General features: G+C 39.2%; 1 protein-coding gene across 1 annotated transcript in view; it reads left to right on the forward strand.

Annotated features, from left to right (window-relative positions):
* Positions 1-13,365, forward strand: part of FREM3 (FRAS1 related extracellular matrix 3) — a 144,366-nt gene that overhangs the window by 119,965 nt on the left and 11,036 nt on the right. Inside the window, exons 10-17 of the mRNA XM_018552972.1 lie at positions 4,723-4,872; positions 5,034-5,243; positions 6,012-6,209; positions 6,824-6,988; positions 8,260-8,442; positions 8,738-8,868; positions 10,535-10,693; positions 12,103-12,406. Coding sequence (XP_018408474.1) covers positions 4,723-4,872; positions 5,034-5,243; positions 6,012-6,209; positions 6,824-6,988; positions 8,260-8,442; positions 8,738-8,868; positions 10,535-10,693; positions 12,103-12,406 — 1,500 coding nt within the window. The remainder of the gene's footprint in view (positions 1-4,722; positions 4,873-5,033; positions 5,244-6,011; positions 6,210-6,823; positions 6,989-8,259; positions 8,443-8,737; positions 8,869-10,534; positions 10,694-12,102; positions 12,407-13,365) is intronic.

Here is a 13,365-nt window from a genome sequence, read left to right on the forward strand (position 1 = left end):
AGGGGGGGCTGCGTGGGGGTTAGTGGGGGCTCCCTCGTGGTTAGTGGGGGCTCTGTGGTGACCAGTGGGGGCTCCCTGGTAGTTAGTGTGGGGCTCCCTGGACCCTGCTGGTTAGTGGGGGCTCTGTGGTGGCCAGTGGGGGCTCCCTGGTGGTTAGTGGGGGATCCCTGAACCCTGGAAGTTAGTGGGGGCTCTGTGTTGGCCAGTGGGACTCCCTGGTTGCTTCCTAGTTGTTAGTGGGGGCTCCCTGGTAGTTAGTGGGGGGCTCCCTGGACCCTGCTGGTTAGTGGGGGCTCTGTGGTGGCCAGTGGGGGCTCCCTGGTGGTTAGTGGGGGGCTCCCTGGACCCTGCTGGTTAGTGGGGGCTCTGTGGTGGCCAGTGGGGGCTCCCTGGTGGTTAGTGGGGGATCCCTGGACCCTGGAAGTTAGTGGGGGCTCTGTGTTGGCCAGTGGGGACTCCCTGGTGGCTTCCTAGTTGTTAGTGGGGGCTCTGCTGTGGCTGCAGCTGCCAGTTCACCCGCAGCAGATGCGGCTCTCTAATCGGGCGGCCGCTCGCTCCTCAAGGGGGGCCTCAGGAGGCCCTCTAACATGCCTGATTAGAGGGCCATGTCTGCCTGATCCAGCCAGCCCGGATCGCTTCTGTATGCGATCTGGGCTGGATCAGCCAGGCGCAGCCCTCTAATCATGCATGTTAGAGGCCTGCCCGATGGGGCCTCCTGAAACCCCCCTTGAGGAGTGAGCAGCTACCCGATTAGAGAGATGCATCTGCTGCGGGCAGGCTGGCCGGGAGCAGCGGTGCAGGCGGCAGAGAGGTGGCAGAGGGAGGGAGCCACTGCACCTGCTCTCAGGGACTTAATTTATCGGTGGGGGGCCCACGGGGGGGCAAGGCATAACACAGGGGGGGGCAATTGCCCCCCTGTAGCTACACCTATGTATTTGTTCTATTTCACATGGCATTTCTGAAACAGGAAACTCTGTCTATCCAAAAAGAAGCTCCCCTCTCATTAACATACAATGTCTTCAGGTCTTTAACTCTGTTTGGACAGACAGTCCTGTTCATCTATTTTACAAGTCATAATAAAATCTGCCAGCACAGTACATACAGGGTTAATTATTTGAAACAAAACTACCCCCAACCCCACAGACAGTGAGAACCAAGCAGGATTTTTCAGTCCTGGAGTGAGCACAAAGAACATCTAAAAAGGTAAGCTGCAATTTTTTTTTTAAGTTATGCTAAGTGAATGGGAACATGTAACAAAATATAAATTAGGTGTTGTACCAATTTGGCTGCAAAAGTGGAAATATACTTTAAGGTGCATTGAAAGAAATTACAAATTAGTTGTACAAACAAGAAAATGGCACAATTGTATTAAAACAGCTAATAAGGAAACAAAAAATAATATTAACAATCTTTATTATACATAAAACCTGGAATTTTCATTATTTAGCTGGAAACCTTTCTTGTGGTTAAAAATGAATAAGAGAAGGTAAATTTAATAAACTTGTATTCATGTCCTTTCTTGTAGACAACATATAAAAACATCTCGCACAAAATGAACTGAACAGCTATGCAGGTTCTACATGAATAGTTTTCTTGCAAATGCTTATTTTATGCTGGTGGGGGGTGGGGGGGGGGGCAAGTTGACTGGTGCCATTGTTCAACTATTGTATATTTTATTTGGGGTATTCGAGGTCCAGGCCTTTTCATATCCTTTAAGGCTGAGCAAGAAGCACCTGGGCTTGGGAACATGATCTCATGAATTGTGGGTCTAATCGTAAATTTCCTGCTTATGCTCTATACCACACACTCAATCAGCGTACAAAGACTTACTTGAAGGGCAAGGTAAAAAGAAAAGGTTTGCATCCCCTGTAGACACGCAACAAAGGTAAGCTTTCTTAGGCCACTTTCATGGACTCCTTTGAGGATTAGTGTAAATGACTCTTTTTCAGAAACAACAAAGTAAAATGAGAATGTGTGTAGATGGTGGAAATGTCTGAGACAGATTAAAAAGCAGAACAGTCAACTGCATTCAATAGTTGGATAGATAACTAGAAGTTGACATTATACACAGATGGACTCATAAGTTGTATATGTGCAAATTATTTTTATCATAACTTTTACTTTCTAGTGTTACAAGCTTTTAGGCACCGACCATGATTTTTATCACGCTACTAACCCTTTCTTGATATAAAATATCAATTTTTTTAAATTTATGATAATGAATTAATTTAGTTATACAAAACTATCTTTTGCTTAGTAGCGGTGCTATGAACTGGTCACTTTATAACAGTCTTTCTCAACCAGGGTGCCATGGCACATGTGGGTGCCTTCTGGCTTCCTCAGGGGTGCCTTGACATTTTGTGATGATAGGACTCTAAAATGAACAGGGGACTGAGGACTCTGATGTAAAGGAGGAATCTGAAGTGAATAGGGCTCTTAATGTAAAGTGGGAACTCTGATGTAAAATCGGGGCTTCAATGCAAAGGGAGGATCCTGATGTAAAGTGGTGACTCTGATGTAAAGGGGGGCTTCTAATGTGAAAGAGAGGCTCCTTATGTGAATATGGATCATGATGGGAAGTGGGGGGTTTAATATAAAGCAGGGCTTGTAATGTAAAAGGATTCTGATGTGAAGAGGTGCTACTAATGTGAAGGGCGGCTTTAATGTAAAGGGGGCAACCGCACTTTTTTGGTGCATCTTTGAGTACCCCCCTTCTAAAATCTGTTACATTTTAGACTGGGCTACCTGAACATTTTGTATACCTTAAAGGATGCTGTGACTGAAAAAAGAGAGAAATGCTGCTTTATAGGGATTACATAGTTGTAAAATTGATTATATATATAGAATAATGATCATCTACATGTAAAAATATACTATATATGTGGAGAGTTGATGGCATGAGATCTGATAGACATGTGCGCCGGCATTAAAATTCGGTTTGTTTCATTATGGATTTTTCGTTATTTTGTTTTTCGGGATTCGAGTTTGAAAGTCAACTCGGTTCAGTATTTGGATTCAGACAGATCCAAAATTTTCATTAATTTCGGATGAGTTAAATCCTATTTACAAACGAATTTTCATTGCAGCAAAGTGACATTAGAAAAATAAAGTGACATTTTTATTTTTAACTTTTGACAGTCTACAGAAACAATAAAAAAAATAAAACAGCGTGCTTCTCCCCACCCAATTTATACCAGACCTCATTGTGTATGGCCATGCAACTAAAAAGTAACATATATGGCAACTGACTGATTTAGGTTATTGATAACTTTGGGACTGGTGGCGGTGACAGGTAAGTGTGGGGGGGACAGGGGTGAGACAAAGGTACTGGGAGGTTTTTACCTTAATGCACTCTACGATGCATTCTTACAGACTACAGAGGAATTGTACACTGTATTTATCACTTCTGTTTGAACAGTGATAAAAAATAACACTGTGTGATAAAATCAGCTTTGAAATAATTCTTTTATTCTTCTGTGTAGCAACATATAATAGGTTATGATTATTCCACCAATGAAAAAATAAAAGTTATGACGCTAAGAACCTTTTTTTTTCCATATCATTTGATATTTACATTTAACTTTTTTATTTATTTAAAACAACTTGTAATAATATTTTAGAGATTGAAAACTTTTTTGGATGTGTGATATAATCACTTCTAGATTCATCTCTTTTTTTATCCATTGTTTGTGGTTAAGTACTGCACAGTTGGCCGATTAGCATTTTTAACTTAGTCTTGTGATGTATAATGATTTCTCCAAAACACAAAAAAGTGACCTTCCCTGATCTGCTCCTCATTACGATCTTTTCCCAGACTTGAAGTGCAAGGCTTTTCCCAATTATCTATTAAAAATTTGGGCTTGGTTTACAGCATTAGAATACAGAGTGGGAAGATTTAAGCTGCTCTCTTTAACTGTTTCCTTGACATTAGAACCTATTCGCATGTCAATACTCATGATTGACACTAACACAGTTTCTGTGTCCACACAATATACAAATATATTCTTTATTATATTATCATGTGTATTTCACAGTATAACAAAGTGCCTGTATTAAGTTCTTAGCTCACAATACTTTTTCATCAAGCTAATGCAAAATGTTTTCTCAAACACTCAATAGTCTCATGCTGCAAAGTCTTTAGAATGGAATTTTTTTGCACAAGTGTATGAGGTCTGCAAATAAAAATGAGGGAAAATGGCGTTTTTTTCCTATGTATCAAATTAGTGTGAAGGGACAGGGGTTGCAATTTTTGGAAATTAGGGTGCTCCATGACAATCCAAAAATTCTTACAACCTTTGGAAATCAAGGATCTCTACTGTGATCCAAAAACCATAGAATTTGGGGAACTCCAACCATCTTAATTATCATTACCACCCTCCTACCACCACCACCTTATTGTGCCTACTCTGTTCAACCTCTGTCTGACAGTTGTCAGTCTTTGAGAGGGTGGGAGCTACAGAGAAGATGAAGGTCTTATTCCACCGAATTGTGATTGTGTCTAATGTTTTAGCCCTTTATTGAAAAATAGCTCAAATCTATATATGTCCATGTATAATTCAGCAGCCACATCATTACCCAGATATGAGGAATCTGAACCACATGTTTATGTTTCCATTATATTTTAAAGGTTTCACTCTAAATGTATATAACAATTGCTTTGCCTGTGTAGGATAACTAGTATAAAAGTAAGTTGTAACAGAATGTATTTTCTCTTGTCCATAGAACCTGCCTTCTACTTTGCCGACACCGATTATCATGTGGATGAAAGTGCTGGTTATGTGGAAGTTCGAGTCCGGAGAACAGGAACGGATCTCTCCAAAGCAGCCACCATCACAGTACGCTCCAGAAAAACAGAGCCATTGTCTGCTGATGGTGAGTAGAAATATATTTAGTATTACAGTGATACTTTGTATACAATGATCATATTCAGTGACATTTACATATTTTTGTAACATTTACAGACATATATAGCTTGTTTTGGTGAACATTTATCTTTCAAAATTATTTCATGCTATCTTTCTGTTTCCGTTTAGCTGGCACAGACTATGTTGGAATTAGTAGAAACTTGGACTTTGCTCCTGGGGTAAACATGCAAAGCTTTCGAGTGACCATCCTTGATGACTTGGGCCAACCAGCTTTAGAGGGTCTAGAAAAGTTTGAACTGGTCCTTCGTATGCCTGTAAATGCTGTTCTGGGGGAACCAAGCAAAACAACCATCACCATTAATGACACCATCTCTGACTGTGAGTTATTTGAAATTGAGTAATCACAGAATGTTGAGACAAATTATATACAGTATATTTGTTTTGAGCATAATTTGAACAAAGGCATTTTTAGAGGTAAGCAGTTATTCTGCCAATGGCCCAGCAACATAGATCAGTGTGGTTTTAACTAGAGTCAGTCTGAGACTACAGAGGCCCATGCTGCAAGACTCCACTTGCTGGTCCACTGCACCTAAAATATTCCTATATCATCATGGTTAGTAGGTTATAATGTTGCTACTGCAAGCCACCACATGCTTTCATGTAGCCATATAATTGTAGATGCTTTCCTTTAATGGGGTCTGCTAGCCACTATGAGCAGAAAACTTACAGAAGTGTCTAATTTTGTGTTGAGTAAGTGGTTTGGGCAGCCTAATGATAATCATGAGAGTCTAGATGTATGTGTAGCAGGAGTACTCTATGTATATAGAAGTAGATACTTACATTTAAAATCTATAGGCTGTATCTGTTTGAGCTATGATACATTTGTAGAACACATTGTTAAAGCTTTATGTGATGTTTTAGGCTAAGAGACTTCTAATAAGATCCAGTTGTAATGAACTTGGATTCCTTTTGCTCTTGGAAAGACTTCAACAAGTAATTGTGAAATTAAAGCCCTCATTCTATCCTTGCTTAGAAAACAAACCACATTTACTTAACTACCATAAAAGGGCTTTGCTATATATAGAGTCTAACCTGTAAACAGGCTACCTGTGTATTATTTGAACATATATAACATCTTGTTTCCAGTACCCAAGGTGCAGTTCAAGGAGTCCATTTACATTGTGAATGAGAAGGACAAGCAAGTAACAGCAATGATTTACCGCAGTGGTGATGTCAGCCATAAATCTACAGTGCGATGCTACACTCGCCAGGGCTCTGCACAGGTTACAATGGATTACGAAGAGAGGCCAAACAATGATGACTCAACAGTTGTATTCTTGCCAGGTGATATTATCAGTGCATCACATGTGCTTCTAAATCTTTTTAGATGCTTTTAAATAATGATATATTTATCATGATTATATCATTCATTCATCATCTTTTAAATGTATTAGCTAGACCATGATCAGCTATAAAACTATACACCCTGCAGGATAAGTTCTCAATATAAACAATTCTTCTCCTAAGGGCCCCTTCACACTACACATTGCGTTAATGCATGTAAAATAATGCTGCACGTTATTGTGCATCACAGAGTGCCTCATTAAGGTAGTCCATTCATTTTGAATGAGCTGGCATTGCACCTCAATGCATTAAACCCCTTTTTTTTTTAAAGCAGTACACCACAACAGACCACAAATTACGCCATTGTTTATGAACCCTTAAAAGTGCACATCAAGCTTTAGTTTTGGGTGCCCAAAATACACATCCATAGTGCTGTGTAGTATTCTGTTTATCAGTTATTTCAGTAAAAGTGTCCGGCCAGTTTTACATGTATGATTAACCATGAAGGATGTATCATATGATGAAACTAAAGAATCTTCAAAGTGGCAAAGTAGAGTGTCTATATTATATGTTCTTCCTTGAGAATACGTTGTGAGATGGCATTGTAATCACAGGTGAGAGTGAGAAGCCATGTGTGGTGACTCTCGTGGATGATAGCATTTATGAGGAGGAAGAAGAATTCAGACTTCTTCTTGGAACGCCAAAGAGTGAGTCACGCTTCGGAGCTTCAATTGGAGAACAGAAGGAGACACTGATGAAAATAAAGGATCTGGAAGACAGTGAGTTGCTAAGTTTGTTATAATGCTTACTGAATCAGCTCTAGCTCATAATAGATTAAGAGTGTAGAAAAACTGTGTAAACATACTAACAATGACTAGCTGTTTTAAATCAAGATATTAACTATAGATATAGTTTTGCAATATATTAGAAGGAAGTGCATATTGAACTAGCAGCCTTGAACATCAAGGTGATGCAGTGCAGCAGGAACTTAACTATTTTTTTTCTAAGCAGCAACGTAATTTAACATTCATAGTACCAAAATGACAAGTTTTACTCAGAATATTTCACTAAGCTATACCTTCACCCAATCCTCCGAGCCGGCCAGTTGTGGCAGCGCTCCTTCCTTCCTGTTTTCTCCTTCTCTGCCGCAATGGTTTATCCCGTGTCATCCTCATGTTCTATGCACAGTGTCATCCTCATGTTCTATGCACAGTGTATAGAATGTGATGACTCAGGAACCTTAGACCGCTGTAGGGAAGGGGAGAGAGGCTGAAAGTATCGGTCTAACAGTAAGCCAGCTCAGGGCATCGGGTGAGTATAACCTTTTTACATTCCTTCCTAGACAAAAACGAGCAGTTAACCCATGCAGTGCAGGGATAGCCCCACTGCCAGGGTTAATAACAATTGTGCCCAGAGTTCTTCTCTAATAACATCATGTGCACTGTTAGAGTATTAAGTAGTTTAATTGAAAAAGTGGGCAGAGAGGGTAATAAAGCAAGCATGGTACAAACAACATAAAAGGCTCCTTATATATCATAGTTATTGATTTCCAATTTTGCATACATCATTTAATAAAGAGGCCTTATCAGTACTGGTACTCGATACCAAAAAAACGGTATCAGTACATTCCTACTTTAGGGTGTAACTTACTGGACCACTCCCCCTCACTGCAATCTAATCAGAGAAATTCTGAAACACACCCACTGCTCTCTCTCTCTCTCTCATATAGAATGCCTTGTGTACCCAGCTGGTAATGAGAATTTTGTAATTAATGCCAATCATAATCAGTCTTGTAAGTTTGAATCTGATTGGTGATACACCAGAGAGAGGAAATTGCACAGGACAGATTCAGAAAATAGACCCTTCCACAATTCATAGGAATAACCATCTGTGTGACTGGACTAAATTACAAAGCTCAAAGTAAGGTCAACTGAATGGACTTTGTGAGTTAAGCACATTTGCAGTGTTTGCTGGATAGGTTTGGCATTTTACAATTTATTTACTGTCTGGCAAAAAAATTTAATCTGAATTCTATCACCTTTTTTCACAGAACCCATCATTAGATTTTCAGAGGTTAAATACAGTATAAAAGAGCCCCAGGAGGCTGGAGAAACCACTGTAGTGAAGATTCCTGTACTGCGCATGGGTGACAGTTCTAAAGTGTCTGTTGTAAGAATCCACACAAAGGACGGCTCAGCCACCTCTGGTGAAGACTACAATCCACTCTCTGAAGGTATGAGATCTCTTACATTATGTTTCCAGGGATAACTTATAATGGGAATATTGTGCAGACCGCTTCAAATGGAAGAAGTAAAAGTGGAGGTGTGACTTATAGCAACCATTCAGAATAAAGCTGTAAATTGTGCAGCATAGAGCATATATTAAAAATAATGACTCTTACTGGATGCTAAGGGCAACAGCTGTATACTTTGTTTTAATCAGGTTTTCTACACAGTATCCTGTATACAGATGTGCGTCTTCTCCAATTAGCCTTGTACAACCTTCAGCATATATGCCCTTTTCAACAGATATTGAATTTAAAGAAGGGGATACAGAACACTTTATCGAAATAGAAATATTATATGATGGCAAAAGGGAGATGCGCGAAGCTTTCACTGTTCATCTGAAGCCTGATGACAACATGGTAGCTGAAACTCAGGTATGTAGTTGACAGAAGAGTGACTTGCTACCAAACGACAGAACAAGAAAATGTATGAAAAAGAACGTTTTTATAATAGCATAAAAAATAATTGTATCAGCAGCTACAAACTCAACAATGCCATATTGTGGCTGCATCAGTTTTATTCTAAGCAGAAGCAAAAAGTAGTTAGTGCATTCCCAGGTATATGTTTTGTACAAGTTCCGTCTTTTGTGTTCTTTGGAAATGTAAAAAAATAGTAAAGAAGAAAAAGGAGAGATCATTTCATGTTTCCTGAACAAGAGAAATCCTTCTCTCCTACAAATCCGACTCTCAACATCCCCTGCTCCCTGTTCCCCCTACAGTTCTTTGGCAGAAGTTAGCCATATATGCCCAGAGGTGGTCAGGAGAGGGAAACAGAAAAAAAGGAAAGAATGTGTAAATATTGAGGTTTGGTGCTGCCCCCTGCATCCTTGCTGCCTTAGGCATTGGTCCCTTGAGTACCATTATGGCAAAAACAGCCATGGTCAGGAGTAAGTGATGTCAATTGGTACAGTAAATTGTGTATACTGTACCAAATTTCAAGAGCTCTCTAGACCCGTGATTCTTAACTGGTGGATCGCCCCATGTTTAGTGGTTTGCGGCATTTCTTCCACTGCGCTAGGTGAGAGGCTCAGCCTCCCTCTAGCGCAGCACTGTCAGTTCTCACGCTGAGCAGCCATTCAAAATATGCAAAATAGGCTGCCCAGCGCCGAGTGTCAGCTTGAGGTGGGGTGAGCTGGGGGTATGGCTGTGTGGGAGCTTCATCCATACATGCATTGCTTACAGCTCCCTCTTTTGTCCTGTGAGGTGCCTGAACATCACATTCTGGTTCCCAGCACCTCTACAGGGCCCACAAGGGAGCTGTACAAGCAATGCACATATGGATGGAGCTCTGTCACAGCACAGCAGCCCACACTGGACCCCAGGCTGAGGATTCACTCCAGTTCTCGTAAGGTAGGGAGACCAGGTGGATCTTAAAAAAAAAGTAAAATATATATATGGATCTCTATAGCTATATAGATCTATATATTTATATATAGATCTATATAGCTATAGAGATCTATAGATATATAGATCTCTATAGCTATATAGATCTATATATATATATATAAAGGGATATGCAGTATTTTGAGAATATATAATAAAATGTAATTCACTACAAACACTGAAACAAAGTTTGTATTATTAAACAAAGTCTACATGCCATCTAGAGATGTCTATCCTGCATTATATGACATACTTTATATTGAGAAAACATTATAATGTTTTTTCCTGATACACATTAAACACAATTTGTACTTATCCTTAGAAACAATAATTATTGTTTCTAAGGATAAGTACAAATTGTGATTAATGTGTATCAGGAAACCTATACGTTTAAACTCTATACAGAGAATGAAGAGTGACATGTAAGCTTACAAGGCAGTAAGACTGCCTACTTGATGATCTGCAAACCAAATACCTAGAATTTTATAACATTTCCATTGGTTTGCAAATAATTTAACATACTAGTCTCTTGGGATATCATGCATAGGTGCCATCAGTATGTGGCTATTTTTGTTCTGCCATTACAGAGTTGTAGTGATTGAAATGTCGTTTCTAAGGACCGCCATGGTCATGTACAATATATGACTTATATTTTCAGATGAACAAAGCAATCGTGTATATTGAAGAAATGGACAGTGTTGCAGATGTCACCTTCCCAGCAGTACCCCAAGTCGTCTCTCTTTTGTTATATGATGACGCTTTCAAATCCAAAGACAATCCACAGCCTCCAACTGGTTACCCTGTAGTGTGTGTGACGGTAAGTATTAGATGTTGCTTTATACAAATATAAAATTAAAATAATAATATTCATATATAACATAAACCATATAGCACTTACATAGCTAAATACATGTAGGTTGCCTTGATAATAAAATAATAACTATATATAATAATATATAAGACTCATGCACTCTCCGTAAAACAACTGTACCCCAAACTAAGTTTGCTAGTACTCTAATCTTATATAAAATAACCACCAACTAAAATACAATATATTAAGTGCAGTGGTTAAGTGCTATATTTTAACTTTAAAACAAACATCTGTTTGTGCAATATGGTACCATACAGAAGTACAAAGTGATACAAACATCCACTGTATCATCAAAATTCTTTTTTTTGGTGAAATATGATACTGCAGACTAGTGCAAAGTGAAAATAATGACATGCTTTTACAGTCTGTCTTAATATAAATTAAAAAAATCTATATATGCAAAATAAGGAAACAGTTATCAGCCACAAGTCCAAATGCACAATACAGTGATTATTTACAACTTTCTGCCAACAATTTTGTCTTGTGCAAACACACCCTTGGTGCTACATACTACCCCACTCTTAATGGACAGGCTTTCACCTTATAAGATGGACCTTATATATTAAGTAAGATCATACAAGGTGTTTCTCCACTAACAGGGTTAACCTACACCACAGGTCCGGTCCAATAAGATAACCCCCTGATTACAGAGGATCAAAAAAGACAATTCTTTTCATTGCAGCCCCAACGAAAGGCAAAGCAATTTGCCTTGTCATGGTACGGGATCAGTTCCACTGCATTGCAATGGGGACATGGTAGTGTGTGCTAAAAACAAAGTACAGCGTGCTGTACTTTTTTTCAATGCAGTGGGATGCAACAAGGAACCTTGCACCCCGATGTGCCCATAGAACTGAATGAAATGTCACTTATGACATTTCAATAAAGTTCTACTAACACAGCACATTGGCACTGGGTTAGGCACCACATAACAGTCACTGTGCATTTAGTGCAGCGGTTGGTATGACTTGGCCCTAAATGTTCAAATTTGATTCAGCTGAAAATAACTAACTTTTTTGAAAATAAGGATTCTATTCTGGTTTGCTTGTTTTGTGAATGGAGCCTATTGTCTGCTAGAATCTGCCTGCAGTAACAGTCTTTAAGAACTGTAATCTCCATCTTCTACTCTGTCAATTGTATGTAATATATAAATCTTCACGGGGAGAACATTTTATTTACCAGTAATGACATCTAAATTCTTAATGATACACACATTTAATCAAATCCTGTATGATAAAGTCTGACATTTGTGGCCCTTTGTTTATGTGCTTTGAGCATGGCTCATTGGTATAAACTGTACAGTTTAACCTTCACACTTGTTTATTCACAGTACTTTCCTTTTATAAAATGTTTTTCAGGCATGTAATCCCAAATATTCAGAATTTGACAAGACCGGTTCCATCTGTGCTGCAGAGAATATCAATGACACGCTCACTCAGTACCGCTGGTTGGTCAGTGCTCCAAGTGGCAGTGATGGGGTGACCAGTCCTATGCGAGAGGTGGATTCCAATACATTCTTCACTGATACAAAGTCAATCACGCTAGATTCTATCTATTTCCATGCTGGCTCCAGGGTACAGTGTGCTGCCAGAGCAGTCACCGCTAATGGGGATTCGGGCCTAGAGCTGATGAGTCCTATAGTCGCTGTCAGCAGAGAAGAAGGTTGGTTCTGCACATTGTCAGACTTACTTCTGTATAATGTCATGGTACATAAAATACACAGGTTAGGTATATGTGATAAATGCTAGTTAATGTGATGTTATTCATCAATATTATTATTATTATACAGGATTTACAGTATATAGCACCAACTGTTTGTGCAGCGCTTTACAATATAAGGAAGCTATTACAGTTACAACACAATTCAAAACAAGATGGTTAGGAGGGCCCTGCCCACTGGAACTTACAGTCTAAATACAAATTTCTAAGTGATCGTCTATTAAAGTGTAGCTTTACTTTTGCTGAAACAAAAAAATTTACCTGCCCTTGTCATTTACATATATTGCAAGGATGTTTGGCAAATTTCACTGAGAGTCTTACCTATTGCTATCATTATTATTAAAGTTATGAAAGTTCTCATCATCTACAGAGCAGACCTGGATTCCTAAAGGATTGAACACTCTGCCCATCCCCAAAGAACACCTATAACCTGAACATGCTTTAGTGGGAGTTTTTGCATTTTCCCAGAGGTGATGCTGTGCCGACTGTCTGCTTTAAAACACCCAGAGGAGCCTGAGCTGTTGCAGCAATTTTTTTTATTAAAGCTGAACTCACAGTCACCCCAAGAACTAATGTATAAATGCAGTCCTTACATAAGTAGTGTGCTATTACCATAAAACATCTACACACTTTAGTGTGCTACCACTATTAATGAAATCCTGCTTGCTGTATATTTAGAGCAATTTACAGCAGGTGACTATTTATTAGGGATGAATGGTGCCACGTACAGTATATAACAAACGTAAAATGTATCAAAATGCATTGCAAAGCATAAAAAGTCACATGTAACTAGGCCCTTACAGTCCATCAAAAATGTGGAAGCTACCATTGCTGACCCGTTTCTGAATATAATAGTTGCTTCTCGATTCACAGTCGCAAAACCTGTATGCAGATTGAGGTGT

Source organism: Nanorana parkeri, unplaced genomic scaffold, assembly GCF_000935625.1.
Source record: "Nanorana parkeri isolate BGI_ZX_2015 unplaced genomic scaffold, ASM93562v1 scaffold104, whole genome shotgun sequence".
Taxonomy (NCBI): domain Eukaryota; kingdom Metazoa; phylum Chordata; class Amphibia; order Anura; family Dicroglossidae; genus Nanorana; species Nanorana parkeri.